The sequence below is a fragment of the Symsagittifera roscoffensis genome, chromosome 6 (genome assembly GCF_963678635.1).
Source record: "Symsagittifera roscoffensis chromosome 6, txSymRosc1.1, whole genome shotgun sequence".
In the NCBI taxonomy this organism is placed as follows: domain Eukaryota; kingdom Metazoa; phylum Xenacoelomorpha; order Acoela; family Convolutidae; genus Symsagittifera; species Symsagittifera roscoffensis.
Window position 1 is genome coordinate 26,326,300 of NC_087067.1, and position 23,699 is coordinate 26,349,998.

Sequence of the window (23,699 nt, forward strand, 5' to 3'; positions counted from 1 at the left end):
AACAAAAATGTGTTAGTTCTTGAAAAAAAATAAATATATATTTTTTCCAAATCGAAGTGAAAATAACAAAGTAGGCTATTAAAAAACGAGAAGTTCAATCTAAATATCTGAAGTTTTATGATTTCATCATTGAAGTGTTTCTTGAAAAGTGGATTTTTTGTTTGATTTCTGTAAATATAAATCAGTCAAATATGAATAAATGAGTGCTATTTAAAGGGAGGTTTCAAGTTTCCCCTCTCTTGCAACCTTTTAAACATTTGCCGGAAGCTTGTGAAAAATGTGAAATTGGCAATAAAAACGGTCATTTTTATTTTTTTTTTCAATAGGACGCTTGCTTGCTTGTAAAACTTTTACGGGGAAAACTGAAGTGATAAAAGAAAAGGAAAAACATTTATTTGAAAAGCGTGAAATATTTTAGTGGTCAAGATAAAGAAAAAGCAGGGTACTTTTTGGGAAAATGGTGTCCCCAACTTGGATATAATTTGAGTGGAAAAAACCTAGAGGCAACTTGCGCAGACTCATTTTGACATCCAATTCAATGGAACCCATTGTTAATATTCTGTTATGCTGTAACAAGGCCGAAAAAATCTCTCTGTTGGGTTAACCGACCCAGTTATGTTGTACAGTTGAGGGAGCGCTCAGTTTTTCAGAGTTTCGCTTTAGTGAACGCTTGTCATTAATTGGGAGACCAGATTTGAAAGATTTAGAACGCTAGCCTAAAAGTTGATCGATATTTTGACATTTTAATTGCCCTTGCTTAAGAAAAATTCTTGGTCACAAGCATAAAACTAGAAAGAAAAAAAATTGAAACAGCCTGAAAACATGTAATTCATTCTCAAATTAGGCCAATTAAAACAAGATGACTGAGGAAGAGCTTTAAAATATTTAAAGAAAATACTTTTCAAATATCCGTTGATCTAACGATCAGGTAAAAGATAATTATGTTGGCGCTAAACTCGCGACTTTAATAAAACTTAGGGTCGCTGAGCCAAAATTGGATGTTAAATAGTGTTTAAGGTGTGGCTTTCTGGTCAGAAGATTCGATTCCCATAAAATCGCTACCGGTGAGTTAAGTCTGGTTGCAGAAAAAAAGATGTATAAACTTTATCTATGGTTCGATTACAAGCTCTTATCCGTCCAACACTGATAAACCTGCATTTGAAATTTGACTGAAACTAGAAAATTTTTAAAAACCTAGTCAATTTCGATCTCAAACACAATTTATCGTTGGTCTCAAAATCAAAGACGGTTGGTCCCATCTCTGAACTTGTTTTATAATCCGAATCAAAGCTACGAGGTCCAAACTGTGCGTGGTACCAAACTTGATCCATCCCTTAGTTAAAATCTTGTGGAAAAAAGATTTTTAGTCTTTTGCTATATCACGAGTTTAAAAAGAATCTATGAGTGTTCCATCTTTTATTCTCAATAAGACTGCTGGGTAAATCAGGCCAAAATCATGAATGCTTCTACTCTGCCTTTAAATGAGTGTCGAATAGTTTTCAGTAGAAAAAAATGGCAAACTGAAAAATTTGTTTATTATTTATTAAAATTTGAGGTGTATAATTAGTTAATACAACCAGTTACCTTTCCTCATTAAAAAAAAGTTTTGTAGTTTTGTAGTGCAACCACACATAAATAACTCAGGTTTAAATTCGGAAATCAAAATTTTAAGCAAGCTTTTTTGTAAGAGTCGTTCAACACAACCGTATGTCCAGGTTAGTATAGTGGTGTGTACGCCTCAGCTGGAAGCACGAAGACCCCGTTAGCTACCCGGGTTGACCAAAAATGCTAGTCAGACAATTTCCATACATGGAAAAATGCTAGTCATACACTTTCAATACAATTCCATACGTACAGAAAATTGCATGAAAGGTCTATGATTAGTATTTTTTCATATATGGAAATTATATGACTAGCATTTTTCCATAAACCAAAAATTTTGATTTTTTACGTTTTAGTTTCTCAAAATTTTTTGGTTGCGTTCGTAACCGAACACAAATGACATAAACCTTCGTTACTCAAGCGTAGAAACCAAAAGTTTGGCCGTCATTTTAGCGAAATGTATGAAATTTGTATGAGTAGTATTTTTTCATAGACTTAGTTTATGGAATTGTATGATTAGCATTTTTGGTCTATGGAGGTCAACCCTGGTATCCCTCAACCTTCTGCTCAAAAACACGTCTCCATTATATATATTTTGCATGGAAATAGATTTGGTAATTATTCAAAACTTTGCGACAAAAATTTTCAATTACAGCGAAATACATGCAAGCTAGAGCTTACAGACTTTTTTTTCGATTTTTTTTCAGTCGCTTTAGCAAAGGTACAAACAGATACATCTGTTAAAATTCTTCGAAACTACGATATATATATTTTTTGTTGTTTCCAAATTTCGAGAAAAGTAAGGGGATCTTTATGCTACGGTTGTTTCTATTCTCCAGACGATTTTCGACTTTTCAACTGGCATAGTTCGACGAAATTGTGTTTGTATCTGTGCGATCAAAACTATATTATACATATACATATTCCTTAAAGTCAGAAAAAAAATTCCTGATAATTATATTTCAATTCAACGCGTTTTCTCTTTTCTGGCATAATCTAAAACAACGTTAATACACCAGCAATAATTTCTTTGCCTGGCAACAATTTTCACAAAATTATCCACGAAAAAACAGAACTCTCGGTTTTGGCCAGGTTCAACCGGTTGAATCGAAGAACTTTCCAGTTTCTCCCACTATCTACAAATTTTCTCGTTTTTCTCGTTTGATGTCTTCTCGAACGTACGCTGTTATCAAATTTAACAAAAAACAAAAAATATGCACATTAACATTTCTTCTTGCATCGAGAGCACAAATGATATATACAAAAATGAAGTCATTTTATAGTCAGCGTCTTTACATAATATAGTATTGTCCATTAAAAAATAATAACAACCCGGATATCTAACGCGCTAAATTCTGTTATAATCAGTTTAAAGTAGTTTTTTGAGAGATAATTGATATAATCTGAAGAAAATGTGTTATTTTATCTCATTTTGTTTTGTTTAGTTGCCGGATTTTTTATTCATAACTTTATACTTTTCAGATTAAGTTTTATCTAAAATTCATTTCCAGACCTTTTTAATTCATGACAATTAAAGTTTTAATTTGTTTTTTCATTGAACTTGGTGACAAAGGGGGTGGTTTAACAAAGTGCTGGGGGCTTATATTCCAACTTGGGATGGTGTAGGTTGGTTGCCCGGATTTTTTTCGCGTTTGCTCTCATCACAAAGATTTAGAATAACAAAAAATAATTTTTTTGCAATTATTTCTACAAAAAATTGCAAAATAGACTAATTTAAAAACTAAATAGAAAACGGATTATAATATAAAAAAAATAATTTTATAAAAAATTTCGAGAAAATATTCAAATTTGGTTTTGAGTTTTTACATCCCTGATTGATTATAACGGATAGTTTTTTTGGTTCGAAAACCTCTTCTTACATCGATTATACCCATTATGCTTAGGTGTTAGTTTTTTCAAGTAACTGGAACTGAGAGCTAGATCAATTCTCACCCACCTGATGCAGGGCCCATTTCAGTGGCGCACATAATAATACTTACAAAACAACTTTTTAAGCCTTATGTTCTATGCGCCATACTTTTTGAGTCTCATTCATTGCAAATTCATATAACGATTGATGCGTTTTTATGTGATACATATATGGCTTTACTGAACACTTCAGAACGAGGGCCATTGTTGAACGGTTACATTGACAAGTTTCTAGGACCCACAGCCGAGAAAATTAGCTGGTAAAAATCTTTGGAATTGAAGCTCACAACATCAAAATCTTCAAATTGTACAAAAACTTGCCAAGTATTTTTTTAAAAACGACCAAGAGCACAAAAGTTTGCTAGTACATTTTTAAAGAAAAATTACTGCTTAAAGTTTCCCCCAAAAAGATATCCAAAGTACAAAATGATAATTTTTTCCATTTGCAAAGGTTGTCCCAAACTCAAACCAATGTAATTTTTTGAAAAGAAACAGCACAGTTTGAATATCTTTTTTCATTTGAGATTGAGACAAAAAAGTTTTTCAGTTATGTTATGAAACAATTTTGTCAGAAACGCCAAAAACTGAGTGATTAAAAAACCAACCCAAACATAAATGTTCCGCGCTTTTTTGAATTTCGTAGGAAGTTAATGCAAAAAAATTTCACACAATTGATTATGAAAAGTTAGATTACCGTGAAAATTTTCGATATGTCGATTATCCAAAAAAATAATGCAAAAAAACCGAAAAACAGCTTTAGTAGGGCAAACATTCGACATTTTTCACATTTTTATTATTTTGGGCAAAGATCCGGTTTCTACCGTTTGCTTAAAAGACGGTGTGTTGGTCAAATTATTAGTGACTACGACAATTTTTTCAACGTATTGCAAGGTTGCCAACACACGGCAGTACTCTAAATGAAAATGAGAGCCGTTGGTTATTGCCGTTAAGCGGCGACGCTCGCATGGCGAGCCCATCAGTTACCGACAGTCTGCTAAATTAGAATTAGAAAATTCAGTTGTATCGTGTATCTGACATTCTTACGTCATATTGTTACATCATTACTATATAGTTTCGGTTGTTTGACATATCGGATGTTTGCCCTAGCCCAAAAAGTTAGACTGAGTTTGTTCCTCAAACTACAAAACCAACATGGTTAGGTTTCTATTTAAACTAAGCGTGTTTGTTTCAGGGATTAGCTATTAGTTACCCTTTAAGGTATTTGACGGCCAGTTTTTTGGTTTAAACTAAATAATACAAGTTAAATATTTTGGTTCTTGTTTTGATAGACTTAGATCAAATAGTATCAAAACTAGAATCAAAGTTGAAACATCAAAAAATTTTGAAATTGAAACATCAAAATCTTCAAATTGCACAAAAACTTGTCAAGAACTCTTAATTAAGTGATCCAGAAAACAAAATAAAACTTGATAAATGTCCAAATCATGAAATTTTGATAATTTGTTATCTTTCCTATCCGTGACGGGTAAGTCGTCAGTAATGGGGTAAATAATTCAGGGTTTCAGTTCAGGGGTCGATGTTTTTTTTCGTGGTATATACTACTTCGGTTGAAAACTGTTGTTTCGAAGGCTGAAAACTGATCCGAAAAATAATCCGGTCCAAGCATAAAAAATATTCTTTTCTATGACAGCCGAGCGACTATAATTCAATGAGTAGCAACAAACTTATTCTCAATTTTCTGTTATTTAAATTAGTGATTACAAAATCAGCGAATGAAGTGGCCTGATCTCAAATGAACTTATAATATTTTTATCTGCTAACATTAAACAAAAATCAAATCTTTGAAGTATTTTTGCAACGCCTTTCATGCAACACTTCAAGAATATCGTCTTTCCACCTTCAAAAACAATCAGAACTCGATAGCATTCAGGAAAATAGAATTCGACTCCAATTAAACGAGTTTATCAGTCAAAAGAAGTAACCATATATTACCTGAATAACGGTTTAATCAAAACATGATGCATTTTTGTGAATGCGATATAGCAAAGTGCGAGGCAAATTTTGTGCAAAACCAGCCTTTTGGAAATGACCCAAACATTTTGTGAGGGTTTCGCCATCGTTTGTTTCTTTGCATTTATACTTTTATTCGTATTCTTAAGTGACGTGAAAAGTTTCACAATCTAGGAATAAATTTACTCTAAACTAGTAGAATTTACAAAAATTAGATTAGAATCTTTTAACAACAGAATTGCAAATTACGTTTGTGTTATACAGCACCTTGAAAATGGATTTCAAGTGCATTTCTGTGCTGAAAATTTGCAAGTTGGGCATATGTGAGTGGGCTAAAAATTTTTAATACAAAGCTTTCAAAAATATCGTTTCCTCATAAAGTCGGTTATTGAATAACTGCTGTCGAAATAAATCAAAATTTCAAATTCATTGTGCAAAATTTCTCGGTACTACTATGATAGAGTGGTCCCCCGAAAAAGCAACTATGATAGACAGGTCCCGCATGCATTTCGCATGTTATAATTTTGAAAACCAGTTTGCTTATAAATCATTCATTTCAAAAATCTGGCGAAAGATGTTGAGTCAAAAACCTTTCAGATTGAAAATTGTGATTACTATAAATTTTATATCAAGAAATATGCTCGCTTGAGCTTATTTTACAGTTTAACAACCATAATTGGATTGACTTATTTGTCATCAAAATTCGATTTTGGCAAGTTTTTTTTGAATTTTCCACCTTATTATGATGAGGGGGGAGGTTTTACGAAACATAGAAACCTCAAATTTGTTTGAAAATATACAGCGAAATCTTTCTGAATGGCGAGAGCATAATTGTTAAACATTTCAGAGCCCTGTGTCTTTTTCGCAAGGGACCTGGTTATTTTCAAGGGACCACTCTATCATAGTAGTACCAATTTCTCATTATGATTGTATCTATTCAAAAAAAGCAAATTTGATTGCGACTCAGAATTTTGCCATTTTTTTAGTGCTGCAGACATTGATAACTATTTGAAAATCACATTAAATGAACTTAAGGTTATTTTCTACTGATTAACCCCCATTTTTGAACTTCAGTTTTCAAACATTTTTTGAAGATCAATTAAGCAATCATAACCCACTCCCCCGTTCCCCACCAAATATCGAAATCCGAGGCAATAATATTCACCCAAGCAGAAAACAATTCGTTTTTTGTTCCAAATTTTTTGATGGGGTTGGAAGATTGCTCAATTGATCCCACTCTCAACACTGCCATCCCGGGTTGACCTCCATACACCGAAAATGCTTATCATACAATTCCATACATCAAGTGTGTGGAAAAATGCTTGTCATACAATTTTCATACAATTTCTAAAAATGGTTGAAAACTGGTATAAACTCATTTCTGTGGCTGTTTGATTCTAATAAAACAATCTGGTGATAAAAAACTGAGATTTCCGTTTTTTGAAAAAAATGCTTATCATACAATTCCCATATATGGAAATTGTATGACTGGCATTTTTTGATGGCGACACAAAAAATTTTTCAAGTAATATTGAAAAATTGGCCAAAAAATTTTTTTGTTTTTTTTTTTCAACTGCAAATCGATTTTCGTACGCAAACAAACATTTTTCGAAAAAAAAATTTTGCATGCAAAATTTAATATTTTGTGTGCATAACGTAGTCATGGATACAATAAAATTGGCTTTTATTTTCTTTTCACTTAATTTTTTTTTTCAAAAACGCTGAAAATTCCTCTTTTTTTGTATGGGGTGTTAATGTACGCCTTGATCAATGTTTGATAATTTGAAATTCAAAAATTTAATATAATCATCATAAAAAAAATTTTGCCAAAAAATATAAAAATATCATATGAGTAAAATAAATTGAATGCTGACCAAATTACTATTTCGAACACTTTTTTTTCTTTAAACCAAAACTAAAAACCATGTTTTTATCCATATTATCATGCATAACTACTATCAATTTGTAAGAGTCTGCAAAGTGAAGGCGGGGTCAAAAAGAGCCGAGAGTTGGCAGAAAGAAGCTTTACCGTACCGCTCGTCGATTTTAGTTTTTAAAAGAAAAGTAAAACTTTTCCAAAAAATTAAGATTATAATGTACACTTAAGCTATTCCAGACAGAACAGAAAATGAGCAAATTTCGAGAAAAAAGCAACTCACGTGTGACAGACAGCCGACAAAGTTGGGGGAGTCGGTATAGCTCCTGCCAAAGGCGTTGCGGTCACTCTTGCCCCCCACGAAGAAGCTGCCGGTGAGTTGGAGTGAGTCATACTGTCCACTTGTGCGAACACTCTTCTGCACGTAGTCGTCTACCGTCACTTGCACCTAAGAGGGCACAACACAAAATGAAATGTGTCGAGAAAAAACTTGATAACATTTTTCTTTTCAACTAAGAATCATTAAAGCGTCGAGGAAAACATGTTAATTTTAACCCCAAGAATTACTAAAATATTTTTTTCAACACCAAAACTTCTTTATATTAATTGTAGCTGCAGCTTAAACTTTGAGAAAAAAACAACAAGAATGTTTACTCGACGATATCTGACGGGGTTGTGTGAGTGATTGTGGCACCTCTTGGTGTACAAGACACAAGAAATCAAACATTCTGTTCCAGGAGTCCTAGATGTACTACCTATCAGTGGTAATTTAGGTCGTTTATTTCAAACAAACAAAACCTCCTGCAAACATTTTCATCGGGAAATTTGCGGTTCAGAGTTTTATTGGACTCATCGCTTTATACCGCTTTATACCGCTTTATTATCTCTTGAAAGAAAACTGATAAAAACCACCCATCAATGTTTTGGTTACCCTTCATTCTCAAAACTTTTTTTTTGAAAACAAAAATGTTTTTTTTTTCAAATCTCTGAAACTTCAAACTTTTTTCTTGAAATTTCTTAAAAAAAGTCCCCTAAGTTGTTGTCAAAATTTCGACGAATTTAGAAATTGGTTTCCAAAAAGCAAGGCGCCATCGCCTTAAATTCTATTTTGCAGTAAGAAGTTAGCAGTGTCTTAAAAATAATTTGAAACAATATAAACTCTAAGTCTTTTTTTTCCTGCTAAACTGGAAGAAAATTCATGACTGGAAAAATTGGATTTAAATTGATTTGAAATCAATTTTGATCAATTTTTAGCTCGGGTTTAAGATCAAATTCAATTAGTCTTAAGTTAATCAAAATCAATTTAATGTTTCCTGTTGACTCTTCATACTTTTTTCATACAAGAAACAGATTTCATTTTTTTCTGCTTAAAAATTCTAGTTCATTTTTTGTGATTGCGGGCACCAAAGTTCAAGTGTTAGCAAACATACCTCGACTCTGAAAAAAAAAGAAAAAACATGAATCTTTTCGTTTGCAGTTAGTTGAATAAGATGAACACCAGAACAACTTTGACACATGAACAATTTTAATCCACATTTTTATCTTTTTTAATCACCCCGAGCCGTTAATCGACCGTTTCTTTAAAACATTTCAAATCTTTCTTGTAGAAAAAACGCTGAACAAAATCAAAGATAGCCAGTCGCATGCAAAAAAATTAATCTAAAATTAAATCTGAACTTCATCGTATGAATCTGAAAATTGAATATGAACTCCTAAAAAATAAATCTGAACTTATGTTGTTCAAGACCGTTCTCAGCGATGAAAAATACTTAACATTACGGATATCTTGCGCCAAAAAAATCAGTAGCAATCATTAAATGATCTAATGATTTTTCAAGTTGTGGGAGGTTCTGATTTCGTAATTTAAGAAAAAGTTTACAATTTATTTGACATTTTTTCTGGCAATTATAGTATTTTTAACTTTATTTAAGCGCCCTTAACTTTATTTTTAACTTTATTTAACTTTATTTATCAGTTCTTTTTCAAAATTAATTGAAAAGCATTCTCAGAAATACATACAAAAAATATGGATGTGACAATAAATTGTAAATATAAATCAATTCTTGTATTCTTAGCAGAATTATCGGATGGTGCAGAAACATTTTTACAAACCGCTGATCAATTTTATTGCAAATTCTTGATCCATGTGCTCATAACTAAAATTTTGTTGATACTTGAAAGATTTAGAAGAATCTGCAGTATGCAAACATTTCGCCTGTTCTGTGTTTCTAAAAAGGCTTTCAGTCCTACACCAGATTCTAACCACTGCCAGTAGAATCCAATGAAAAATTTGAAACTGTTTGAACACTACAGCGCACAAACTCTGGAGGACACATTTTTGAGTTGCCCGTTGACTTCAATTGTGCATTTTTGGTGGGTTATCGAAGTTTGATGCGGCAAGGCTAATTTTTTGAAAAATTTGAAACTGTTTGAACACTACAGCGCACAAACTCTGGAGGACACGTTTTTGAGTTGCCCGCTGACTTCAATTGAGCATTTTTGGTGGGTTATCGAAGTTTGATGCGGCAAGGCTAATTTTTGGTTGTTTTTTTTCTGGAAAAATTTTTCTCTATGGATCTTAGGCTTTTTTATAAAAAGTTTGAAACGACGTGACAGGTCAACTGGAACATTTAGGATGCGGCCATTACACAAGCAGTCTGCTTTTGTTTCTTTTCAACCTCGGTTTAATGGTTTTATGGTCATGCTTCAAACTTTAATCAAAATTCAAACTTTTTTATGTGTTTTATATTGGTATTTCATTTTTTTAAGTCCCATATTCATCGTTTCTAAAGTCCCCTTTTTTCCGTTTTTTCCATTTTTTTTTGCAAACAAAATTACAATTAAGAGCTAAAATTAAGAGCAAATAAATACCAAAGAGTTCCTTCGCCACTCTTCGGTATTTATTTGAATCTATTTATGCTGTCTTTTTTACATCTCTCGTTTGCGTTTTAACATTAGGAACTCATTAATGCAGTCATATAAACCTAGAATTCATCTTATAACAAACAAATTTTTTTGATCAATCAAACAGCCAGAGCGCCATTAATTTACAAAACGACTTTTTTTCTAAATTAGATTTTTGAAATCCCAATCTGACATAATCAGTTTAAAGTAATTTGAAATTTTAAATTTGTGAACAAAACGAGATGGAAAAAATGCTTGAAAAACAAATGAAAAGCATGCAAAATAATTGACAAAACAGTCGTTTGGTTAAAAAACTAATAATAAGTACTCAATTCTGCTGTTATTAGTGCAACTATGGGGAAAGCGCATTTAGGTAAGCTTGATGTTTTGTTGGCGCTTTTGACCATTGTAGATGGTCAAAAATAATAAATAAATTGCTTTCGAAGATAAACAGCTGATATTCCAGAAACATTAAAAAAAGAAACGCTGAAAGTTTCGTGGAATCTGCAACAAGCAAACATTGCGCTGTTCTGTGTTCCACAAAAGATAATCAATTCTACAATTTGATATTGAATTCCGTCAAAGTTTTGTACATACTCAACAGAGCAAAATAGGATTAGCGGATTGTAAATATAAATCGGAACTGCAAAACCAGGTTCTAACCACTGGAATCCAGGTCAAACCAGGTTCAAACCAGGTCCAATGGAGTCCAGTGGGTTCGGCCATGACGCGAGCAGTCTGGTTTCGTTTCACTTCAATGCTGGTTTAATGAATTAATGGTCCATTTTGAGAAGCAAAAAAAACAATTAGGAGCTGAAACGCCTTGTTGAAATGGCAGTCTTTGGGTTTGCTTTCTCATTCTGAAAATTAATTTCCTCACTTTTTACTACTATTTTAGATCCATTTTTCTGTCTTTCTTACTTTCATCATAGGCATTTTAATATTGGGGATATGTCAATGTTAATATATACCAGAAATTTTTTCTTATATACAAAATAAAAATATTTTGACCAATCAAACAGCCAGAACGGCATTATTTGAACAAAAATGAAACCAATTTCTTCAGTTACTATTTCAAAATCCATATTTTGGCATAATAAGGTTATAATCTGATTGTCGTTCGAGTTTTTTCTATTTGAAACACAACCAGATGGAAAAGCTGCTTTCTGGTTTACTAAGCGCTCATTGCTGGTTGAATGCTTAGTAATTTTATCCTAAATTATAAGTCTCACCTTAGATCGTCAAATTGTCTTGACAAAAAGTAGAGTAGAAACAATAGTTAGAAAAGGTATGAATTAATTAGTTGGTTAGATACAGAGCACTGGGTTATTAGATTATATAAATGAATCGAACAGCTTAAAGAAATATACCTATGAGGGGAGGTTGAGCTAATCTTATTTTGTTCATCAATATTTTATCTTCTTACTAAGGTCGGTGGCTGATTAGTATGTATGGTTGCCCTTGATTTTGTCCAAGTCAGCACTTCTGGTTGGGTCGTCTGAATCGTCTAGCCGTAGTCCTTTGGGTACTTGTAGTCCAGACTTCCTCGGGTGTGCGAATCTCGAGTATCTCGATTTATAATTTTTCAAACTTAAAATGAGAATTTATTCTCTTTTTATAAGTGAAAAGGGCTAGATTAATTTTAGTGTTAGGGCAGAAAAGAAAAATTATTTATTTTTAAAAGATCTGACTGAAGAGAACTGACTTGCTGCTTACTGAGCAAAATGAAACACTGAAGATTTCAGGCCAGTCCTTTTGCTCATAAGCATAAACCGGCGGCTGATTCAATCTTTAATTATTCAGGTTTCACCTGCTCCTTTGTTCTCCCTTTTTAATAAGGGAATTTTCAACTAGTTTTTATTTGATTTTTTCAAATCAAATATCTTCAACTTATTAGTCCCCTTTATTAAAAACCGCAGCCTTCAGTTTGTCTTATTAAAAATTCATATTACTCTCTCTGATGCATCATATTGCAGGTGCACCTCTGCTTAATCAAAGCAAGGAGAATTTCAGTGCAGCCGGCAAGACTGCTAAATATTTATCTAGTTTGTTTCAAGTTAAGTTAAAAGGGACGTATTAATAATCGCCGCCCTTTTAAAATATTGAGCATGAAAAAACGAGAAAAATTGGACAAGTATTTAAAAAGGAGTGGATTTTCAAAACAAGATTTTATAGTCCTAATAAGAGTAAATCAGTCAATATCTGATTTAGTGAAAAGAGGCTTTAATTTAAATGGCACGCTCCAATTTAGAATTGGGTCGTTAAATAAACAATTAAGACAATGGTCTTTTGTGTGTGTGTAGTATTTCGAAATACTACAACTCACCCCTTTTTTTAGAAAACTAAGCTGTTCGATTCTTACAGTTACCATGGTCAAAATTTAAACACTAATGGTTAAATACTATAGTTATAAAATTTAAAGAGAACATCAAACGAAAAAGTTATAAAGATAAGTTAGGTTTTATCTAGAGCTTCCTTCCGGATTCAAGCTCCACATTGTATGATGTGAGGATCGCTATCTTCCTCTGTGAAGCCTCAAGTTTTTGTTGCAACTTCACGATTTTCTTCTTTTTAATTTTGTTTTTGATTCGTAGTCTGCTCATTCCGTCCGTAAGTTGTTGAATGTCGTCCTGTTCTTCCTGTCTGTTTTTTACATGGTTCGAAAAAGCAGTTATTCCCTCAAACGGGATGGTGACTTGCGTGCCTCCTGCCTTGAGGATGTAGCCGTGTTCCTCCCTCTTCTTTAATTTCCAGAAGTTAGTTTCGTTCTTTATAACCCCTTCTGGCTGGGTTATGAAGTCGATAGGCATCATCGCCTTTTCCATTGTCGTTGAGTTAACGACTTCAATGAACGATGGCAGCTTCCATCTGTTAAAATTTCCCTTTATTGAGTACTTTAAACTCGTTATATATTTTGGATTTTCCGTATCCAATTTGGTTTCTCTGCACATCTGCAGCTCCAATCTTTGGGTTAAACTGGGAAAGTTGCGAGGGTTCTTATTTAACCCGTCGTCTATTGACAAAGATTGAACTGCTAGAGGTTTCCGTTGTTTCTTCCTGAGGGGCAGCTTTCTTTTGAACTCCTCTGGTGCTGGGTCTGCGTTTCTGCAATTCCAGTTTAAAATTGGGTCGTATTCCATTTTGCTAAACATCAATATAAAATGACCAAATATTCAAAATCCCGAATTACATTCGGATATTAAGGCTAATTATCAAATGTTTGAACGATGAAGGACAAAGTGTAAAATTGTATATATATATAAAAGGTGGAAAATATAATCTTGTGGTTTCACACAAACCCACCACGGAAAACAAATGAAGAAAGACGATCATGGTGTTTATTAACCACAGGAATACAAATCAAGAAAGACGATCATGGTGTTTATTAACCACAGGAATACAAATCAAGAAAGACGATCATGGTGTTTATTAACCACAGGAATACAAATCAAGAAAGACGATCATGGTGTTTATTAACCACAGGAATAAAGCACTTTACAACACTGAGTTAAGCTCAGATATTAAACTTATGTAGTTAAAGCAAAAATCAAAATTTGGGCATTAATTAACCCCTAATCTTAAATATATGTCCACCTGGTTGTCATAACCAGCAATTTTTGTTATATTTTTTGATAGAAAAAAGAAAAGATTTGAATTAGAATCAAATCAAAATGAAATATCGTAGAAAAGAAAAATTAAACAGACAATTTGCAAACTGTATAATTTTCAAAAAGATAAGTTTATTAGTTTCTCTTTGGTTTTAATCCTCTGCATCAATCAATGTTCACATCTTTAGTACAGAAAGTCATCCTGAACTTTATGATGCAAAAATTTAACGTAAACAATCTTAAGGATGATGCGATCCAATTTTCAAAGTGTTGCTTCTGAAAATTTGTGGTTTTTAAGATTTTAAATGCCTGCATGTTGTGGATTTTGAACTACCGAATTGATATTTTGGCCAAATTGTGAGGAGTGAATCATAAGAGTCTCAAAGGCTGCATACAGCCACCAACAAGCACTTGCGTTGTTGAAAGAATATGGTACCATAATTTTAAAAAGGCTACATGAAGCCACCAACAAATGCTGGCATAAATCTGCGGCGGGTCGGGTCGAAAAACGTTGTTCGCCCATTTTATGATAAAGAATATTGATGAAAATTTTACTCAATGTGTTGAGAAGAAAGGAGGTGATATTTCCCTTTTTGATGAATTTCTTCTAGTTTGCATTTTGTAACTTGAAAACTATAAAGATAATAATTAATGTCATCGGTCCCTACTTGGGCCCTAAGAGGAATCCGATGGTGCAAATTAATTTCGCAGAATGAGTTTGTTACAATTTTACATTGGCTAGTTCTTTCATCAAAGGTTTCACTCTATTATTTCTCGTTATTATACGTAGGGTAATTTGACATTCCCTTAAGTGTAAAACTGATTTTTCAGTTGATAAAACCGCCTGAAAATGAAATTAATATAGACTCGTAAAACTGTGATATTTTAAACTCCTGGCCTTTTGCAATTTTTTTGTCTGAGCCATTGGGTTCCGATCCCTCTATCTTTATTTGATTTTGAGGATGGTCCAAAATTGTTAGCGTACTTGACTGTTTTCGATCTCGGTTAAGAATTAAATCCGTGTTCATGCATTTTGGCATATCCTTTTGGGTGTCATACAGAACCGCTATTCATTGTAGTACATTTGTAGGATAATATTCGTAATCTAATTTTTTAGTAATATTAAACAAAGTTTACTGCTCAGTATACAAAACTTTAGGTAAACTTCACAAATTTTTAAGCGTTATAAAAGCTTTAATAAAAATTAATGTTTTAAAGCACGAAGAAACGGGTTTATTTTTTTTCTATGTTTTCAAACGTTTGGCCTATTACACCTTTGTTTATGTCTACTTTTGATTCTCTGGAATTTTTTAGTACGATAGGCATTGACTTAATTTCATTCCTACAATAAGTGCTTTTTGCATTGATGCCTTTTTGTTCTAAGGACTTATCAATTCTAAACGATGTTCCTACTTTGAAAAGCATGCCTGCTGGAGAAATTGAAATTACGCGGGATGATTTTGGTGCAATAGTTATTTTTTTATCAAGAAGTACATTTTGATAAAAGCTTAGATATGGATAACTTTTGCTTCTTATAATACTGATAGGAACTGTTATATCTGGGTATTTTTTTAATTCTAAGTTCAAATTTGGAAAGTTTATTGATTTAATGTTGTGAGAAATGAAATCCATTCCTAATATATTTAGATCGCATCCGTTCTTGGCTGAAATCCATGCTTTGATTTTTACCGGATTATCAGTGTTTGTACCGAAAGTTGAGTCAAAGTTAGTATAACCTATAAGGTTAAGTTTTTCTCCATTAACAGCAACTGTGTTTGATCTTTCTTTATTCAGCTGTAGAGGTTGTATTTTACAATATTGTTCATAACTGTCGAAATTAATAAGCGAACATGTTGCTCCAGTGTCTAGAAGAAATTGGGTTTCCAGACCGTTATTTTTATTTCTGTCTCCGACGGGATGTTGGTATATATTAATATATAATTGTATTTTTGGTTCAGACAGAGACTGATCTAGTTTAAATTCACAAGTTCACACTCATTATCGGTATAGTCTCCTGAAATGTCATCATCACTAAAGTTGTGGATCTGGTAAGGTGAATGACAATCGTTATTTTCGTTGAAGGATTTTTCACTGTTCGAACTGTCACGCGATTGAGAACTTTCATTGTAATTTGACAAATGCCTGAAATCATGTTGGGGATTTATTTCATTGAAATTGTTGTCTACTCTTGACCTACTCTTGCTGTAGTTATGGTAACTTCGGTTTGAATTCTCTCTTAATTGAAGCGAGTCATAATTTTGCTCCTTTTGATCGTTATATTTAAAGCAATGTCTTATCGTATGGCCTGACATGCAACACCAGTTGCAAAACATTGGGTTGTTTTGTTGGTTTCTATGCTCATGTGGATTATAAGCTGCGTTTATTTTATGATCCTTCATTAGTCCTGTTAACTCTTTAAGTTGATCCTTTATTCCCTCTATTTTCAATTTATTATCAACACTACTTGAGGCTGTTCCAGTAAACTCACTACTTACTGCAAAACTTAAGTCTTTTGTTGCAATATGATCTTTTAATTGTTGCCATGTTGCGGGTGGGTTCTCAATTAGGAATTGATGAGCCTTTTGTTTCAAGCCTGGCGGGCTTAAGCCGCGTACAAAGAATTCCATTTTCTTTGCTGTTTTTTGATCATCATTAAAAGTTGGATTAGGCCATCCACGGTCTACGGCGGTGCTTAATCTATGTATGTAGCTTTTAATGAATTCATCAGGTTGTCTTTTTCTGTTTTCTGCTTCTATTCGTCTCCTATACTTATCTTTATCATCAGTGAATCTATCTATGAATTGATCTCTTATATCATTCCAAGGTAAGTTTGCTGCTAATCCCTGATACCATTGAGCGGCTGGACCTCTTAATATTGAACCAAATAAGGCTCTTTGTCTGTTATCATATGCGTCTTGTTCGTCACCTGCGTCTCCTGGTCTAGTGCCTAGGGAAAATGCTATCTTTTTCTCTACTATATCAAGAAAATCTCTTGCATCTTCATTCGGATCTAAGCCGGTAAGCTTTTCGAGAGCTAAATCTGGGTATGCTACTACGTTTGCCATCTTTGTTTAATTCACTCAATGTTTTGTTAATAATATATAAAGGGTTTGGATGTGTTGTGTACTGATCAATTTTTTCGGACTGAAATAATTGTATTTAAGTTACAATGAAGTTTGCTGAGTTCAATGAATACGAATTTTTGTTAGATATATCAATAGTGCTATGGGGCTGATTAAGCTTTTTTAAGATGGAAGTTATCTCTGGGGTATTGCTGCTGGAAAGAATGGTTAGTTCGTGAATATTTTTGTGTGGGTGTTTGGACAAAATTGTGACTTGATCTTTTTGGATATTGGTGATATACCAAATAATTTTTGTGGTTTTTTTTTAATTTCAGTTTTAAATTAAATGCTATTGTATTTACTTGATAAAAGTTGGTCATAGCATTTTACATCCTTTTAGGGACATAAATATTTATCTAGGGAATGATGAACAATATAAAAAATATTTAAATTTTTTCTTATGAACTTGTTATAATTTTTAATTTTTGTTAAGGAAAATTTTTTGTTTTTAATAAAAAATGATTAAAAAGCAAGTAGTTTTGTGCTTGGGTAAATTATGATATCAAAAAGCAATCGGGAGTGAAGCAATTAATCGCTCTTCCGGTATACAAATTATATTATTTGGTATTTTTATTTGCTGACGAATTGTGTCAATTTCTGGAGTGTATCGTCGAAAAAAGACGTATAATTCGTGTTTATCGTCGTTAGGGTGTTTTGCTAGTATACTAATATGATCTTTCTCAGTGTTAGTGATATACCATATGATGTTAGAGACTTTATTTCCTAATTTGAGTTTTAAATTTATTGTACTGACGTCAATTTTAAAATGTGTTGACATTAATTTCACGATGTTTGTTTTCTTTTCCATAAACCAAGTTGTACTATTTGATTAGTATTTCTTAGAGTAATGAAAACCTCTTGGGAATTTTTGAATATTAACAAAGGTTATTAATAATAAGATAAGGAAATAAAAAAATTTCTTTGGAAAAAAAATTTTCTAAAATTTTTTCTAGGTTTTTCAAGTTTTTTATTCGCTGAAACCTTAACTGAAACCTGAAACTTTGTTCAAGTGAAGTTTTGTTGATGCTATGGTATGGTTAACAATACAACTATATGCCTTTATTGGTTAGTATTGGTTCAAAGCTTAATTTTTTTTGTTAAAAATTTTTAGAAATTTTTTTTGACTGAAACGATAATCTGAAACCTGAAACTATGGTAGCTGAAGTTGAGTTTTTTTAATCTTAAAATTTTCTATACGCTTTATAATATCTGGTTTTTGCTTTATCTTGCAAAAAAATTTCGAGAAAACCGAATCTTTTGATATCTTAATCTTAGTTTTTGAAAACTCAAACCTAAAACTCTTAAACTCTCTCAAACTCGGTGCATGAAAATAAAAAGTTGGTTTTTGATGGCTGGTCTAGTGTAAATTAGAATTTTGAACAGGTTTGTAACTTCAAAATCAAAAATTTGTTTGCGGAAACCTAAGTTTTTGGGGCTGAAACTATGATTTCTAGAACTGAAACTATGGTTTGACCACTTGGTTTTAGAGTTTTGAGATTGGAAATTTAGGTTGGTCTTTCTAATATATTTCTATTTCAGCAATAAAATTGCCAAAAAGATGAAAATTTTAGCCTAAAACGACGATTTTAGTTTTCTGAAACTATAAGTTTGAGGGCTCAAACCAACACCTTCTAGAAGTTTTTTGAGTTTAAAAATTTGTTAGTGCATTAAGGATTCCTATTATCTTTCAATATTTCACAAAAATTTCACTTGGGAAGCAAGATTTTTGGGTCTGAAACCAAAAACAACAATTCTGAAACGTACGTTTCAGCCTTAGGAACCAAATTTTAAAATTGGTTTGGTGGGTTTTAACACCGTTAGTTTTCTCTAGAAAGTCAAAATTCGGCGTTCGGAGCTCAGTTTTGAGACCAAAAACTCAATTTTTGTGTTCTGAAACCTGAAACTAACAAAAACGTACCATTTAAGACCAGGTTTTTGACTTATGGTATCCAAATTTGGGTTTGACTAGTTCAACTTTTGCTGTTTTACCCGAATCCGTTTACAGAAACTTAAAATTTTGACCGGAAACTATACTTATTTTAACTAAAACGTTTGACCCTAAAACTGAAACCTAGACTGAAACCAAAAATTTTGGCTGGTAAAAATCAATTTTTTAGTGCTTATACTATCATATGAAACCTATTTTATCAATATAAAGTGGATGCGTCAGTGTTTTAAACTTAGTTTTTGTTGTGAAACCTGATATTTTTGTGCTGAAACTAAAACTTGGTGTTTGGTGTTATGTGGTTAACGTTTAAGATTGGTTTTAGTGCGTAATCTTATTGTTAATTAGGTGTATATTTAAACTGTGTCAAAAAAAACTAATGATTTATTAAAAACACTCAAATCCGTTCCTTCCTTTTTGGTTTTTGTTATTTTCTTCCTTAGTTTCAGTAATTGGTAGCTTTACTGATGGATGATTTAGGTTTAAGTTACGTTAAGGTGGATAGAATTAAAATGAGTTTAAGAAAAGTTGAGGATAAGCCTCGAGAATTGATGAAGGATTAGAATAAATAGCAACAAGCGTGGTTGGTTTGAGATAATGTGATGAAGAATTCAATTTATCATTCAATTTAGGGTACTCTTAGATCGCACATATGACCACTTAACCCCCTCGAAAAAATAATTGAAGATATTTAATAAATTTTTGAGCACTTTAGTTTAATAGAGAATTTCGTTACTTTTAGTGATGATAACTTTAAACTGAAGTTTCGGCAAAAATTTAGTGGATTACTGGACAAAACGGGTATATCTTACTAGCGGACTTAGGCAGAGAACGAATCTTTCAGAAATTTTATATATTATTATAATAATAGATAATAGTTAAGTTCATGAGCTAATGTCAGTTAGAAAGCCGTCTAATAGACCTCGAGATGGAGGGATATCGTGGGCGACTGCTAGCGCAGGGGATGCATTTCGCAAGAACCCTACCAGGAATATCTGTCAAGTAGAAGACAATGAAATTGTGTTTCTATCGAAAGATACCCATTGTCTCTGGCTTTTTGAGGTTGGAAACTAATCTGGCAAATACTCACAGATCCTAATATTAATATATTTTTTTGAATTTTAAAAGCTGTTTCGAGCTTGTTGGAAAAAGAATTTCTTAAGGAGTAGTTCTCTGCTGCGGTCGCACCAGTTTTACTAAGCGCTCATTGCTGGTTGAATGCTTAGTAATTTTATCCTAAATTATAAGTCTCACCTTAGATCGTCAAATTGTCTTGACAAAAAGTAGAGTAGAAACAATAGTTAGAAAAGGTATGAATTAATTAGTTGGTTAGATACAGAGCACTGGGTTATTAGATTATATAAATGAATCGAACAGCTTAAAGAAATATACCTATGAGGGGAGGTTGAGCTAATCTTATTTTGTTCATCAATATTTTATCTTCTTACTAAGGTCGGTGGCTGATTAGTATGTATGGTTGCCCTTGATTTTGTCCAAGTCAGCACTTCTGGTTGGGTCGTCTGAATCGTCTAGCCGTAGTCCTTTGGGTACTTGTAGTCCAGACTTCCTCGGGTGTGCGAATCTCGAGTATCTCGATTTATAATTTTTCAAACTTAAAATGAGAATTTATTCTCTTTTTATAAGTGAAAAGGGCTAGATTAATTTTAGTGTTAGGGCAGAAAAGAAAAATTATTTATTTTTAAAAGATCTGACTGAAGAGAACTGACTTGCTGCTTACTGAGCAAAATGAAACACTGAAGATTTCAGGCCAGTCCTTTTGCTCATAAGCATAAACCGGCGGCTGATTCAATCTTTAATTATTCAGGTTTCACCTGCTCCTTTGTTCTCCCTTTTTAATAAGGGAATTTTCAACTAGTTTTTATTTGATTTTTTCAAATCAAATATCTTCAACTTATTAGTCCCCTTTATTAAAAACCGCAGCCTTCAGTTTGTCTTATTAAAAATTCATATTACTCTCTCTGATGCATCATATTGCAGGTGCACCTCTGCTTAATCAAAGCAAGGAGAATTTCAGTGCAGCCGGCAAGACTGCTAAATATTTATCTAGTTTGTTTCAAGTTAAGTTAAAAGGGACGTATTAATAATCGCCGCCCTTTTAAAATATTGAGCATGAAAAAACGAGAAAAATTGGACAAGTATTTAAAAAGGAGTGGATTTTCAAAACAAGATTTTATAGTCCTAATAAGAGTAAATCAGTCAATATCTGATTTAGTGAAAAGAGGCTTTAATTTAAATGGCACGCTCCAATTTAGAATTGGGTCGTTAAATAAACAATTAAGACAATGGTCTTTTGTGTGTGTGTAGTATTTCGAAATACTACACTGGCATATGGAGTTCTGATCAGTTTTTTTTGGATATTGGATTTGAAGTTCATCATTCTAACAACTCTTTAGAAAAGTATCCGGATTAACAATTTTACTGGAAAAAAACTTATACACAACCTAAGATTTAGAAAAATACAATCGCCAAAAGGCAAAGTCGCAGTGACTTTATACACAAAGTAGTTCAGCCAAAATATGCACTAACAAAAAATTATACGGGCTATTACTATCATCTCATAAAAACATTCCAACAATGCTCCTCTAATGATAGCCAGGGCGGATCTAGGATTTTCTCGAGGGAGGAAGGGGGTGAGGGTGGCGAGTTTTGAAAAATTTTGGAAAATTTGGATGGCTTTTTTTTCGGTCGAGCAAATTGATTTTCCGAGCTCTTTTAAATTAGCATAAAAACATTCGTTGAGAATTTTTGAGAAAACCTGGCCAAAAAGTCTGTTTTTGGGAAATTTTGTAAGGTTTTGAAAAAATATCCAGTTTTAGGATCGGTTGGCCGATAGCGTATGACATAAAAATAATACCAAAGGGTGACCCTTCGGGTAATGAAGGGATCGAATTCCTGCTGCGTCCAGCAATCCACCCCCTCCCCTAAATTCGCCCCTAATGATAGCCATAGTTTTCTATTCGGAGGGATCTATTGGCAGGGGCAGGGTTGGTTTTGGGGTGGATGATGAATTTAAATTAGGACTGCTTTACCGACGTGGGAAAATGACCAACATACGAAATGGTTAGTTCAGCCGCTGTTTTGCCCCCGCTTCAGCTAGTTAGTTTGGTTAGTTTTCAATAAACTCAATACTTTACAGGCTGAAATAAAATCATCAAGGCGACATTTTAATCTTAATTTTCCGCACGGAGAAGTCTGAAAACGGACCAGAATGTCTCATGACTATCTCTCAGGCTAATGTTTAATGGTTGTAAATGTTGTTCTTATAACAATCACTATTGAAATACTAGCCTGAAAACAATTTATTAATCGAAAAATTAATCAGAATTCAGCTTACCTTTTGGCCCTCGCGCACGACCACGACATTGTGCCAGTTGCCATCGTTGTAGGCGGCGTTTCCTGGCTTGATGGCAATGGAGCCGGTGCCGGAGCCCAGGTTGACACTGTAGTATATAGATCCATCTCTGAGTGCCAGCTGCATGAAGTCCCCACTCCTATGACGTCATCACAGTATAAGTCAAAGTGATAGTAAAAGTAATATTCAAATCAAATTAGCTCGGATCTAGTTCCCATTCTACTCATTCTTGTTTTTTTTTGTAATAGGGGAAGGTATTTTTTTATTATAATTCATAAAAATAATGAATTGAACATACCTATCTGTCATTCTTTTTTAAATTACTTTTCTATAAAATGCAGATCTTTTTGGTTTGGCATAATTTTTTTTTTGCAAAGGGGGAGGTGTTATATAATAATAAATAATAAAAATAATGCCAGAACATATCTAACTTTTCATCATTCGAGAAATCACTTTTTTTAGTTTCGAACTGCACGAATCGTAATTAGAAACAAATTGTCTGTTTTCTAGTGTACATATTTGGGTAATAATTGTATGTTTTTGTGTTTCACATACAATCTTATCTACGCTATTTAGTCTGCCAAAGTATATTCAGCTCGGAAAACTTTCCTTTTACCTAGACTGATTATTAAAAGAATAGTTTTTGAGGCAAACAAAATACAGCTAGTATTGGTAGTTTCAGTTTTTATTTTCACCAAGTGGAAAAAAGAAATCAGTCCAACTTCTCGTAGAAATTCAACAAAAAAATAATGTTCCGAACAGAAAATCATCAATTAAGAATGTTCAAGAAAACGTACATAAAGCAATTTAAAATTTGGAAAAAAAATACGTATAATTTATGAATTAGTGTATATTTTGAATATATGGCATGGCCAGGACATCACTGCATACCTGTATGGATTTTGACCGACATAGAAGAGGAGTCCACTGGATTGGAAAGTGCGGAACCGAACGGTGGTTATGTCAGAGGAAACTTCCATAGTCTCAGGCACGTTGAACGAAATGAACTGCTTTCCTCGCAGCGTGATTTGAATGTCATCTAAAACGTAAGCAAGTATGAAGACAAGTCTTGTGAAAAATATAACAAAAAGTTTGAAAGGACAAATCACTTCATTAATTTAAGCGGACAGGCACAAGTTTCATTCCGATGACTACAAGATCAGCATTTCAGCAGGCTTTCTCTCAGAAGTTAATAAAACAAAAGCTACTTTCAACATGGTTGTTAATGAAATCTAACTTAAAACTTTGTTTTAGTTTGATGCGTTTTAACTTTGAACACCAAAAACAGTTTTTTTTCTGCAACAAATTTCTGCACCTCGTACTAACTCCCAAATAAAGACAAAACTTTGAAGAAAAAAAGTAACGATTT

At 32.9% G+C, this 23,699-nt stretch overlaps 1 protein-coding gene across 1 annotated transcript in view; it reads right to left on the reverse strand.

The window, feature by feature from the left end:
• Positions 1–23,699, reverse strand: part of LOC134848668 (neurexin-1-like) — a gene marked incomplete in the record, with an annotated part of 223,124 nt that overhangs the window by 127,228 nt on the left and 72,197 nt on the right. The window contains 3 exon segments of the mRNA XM_063866185.1: positions 7,662–7,826; positions 22,313–22,469; positions 23,222–23,369. Of these exon segments, the coding sequence (XP_063722255.1) occupies positions 7,662–7,826; positions 22,313–22,469; positions 23,222–23,369 (470 nt within the window).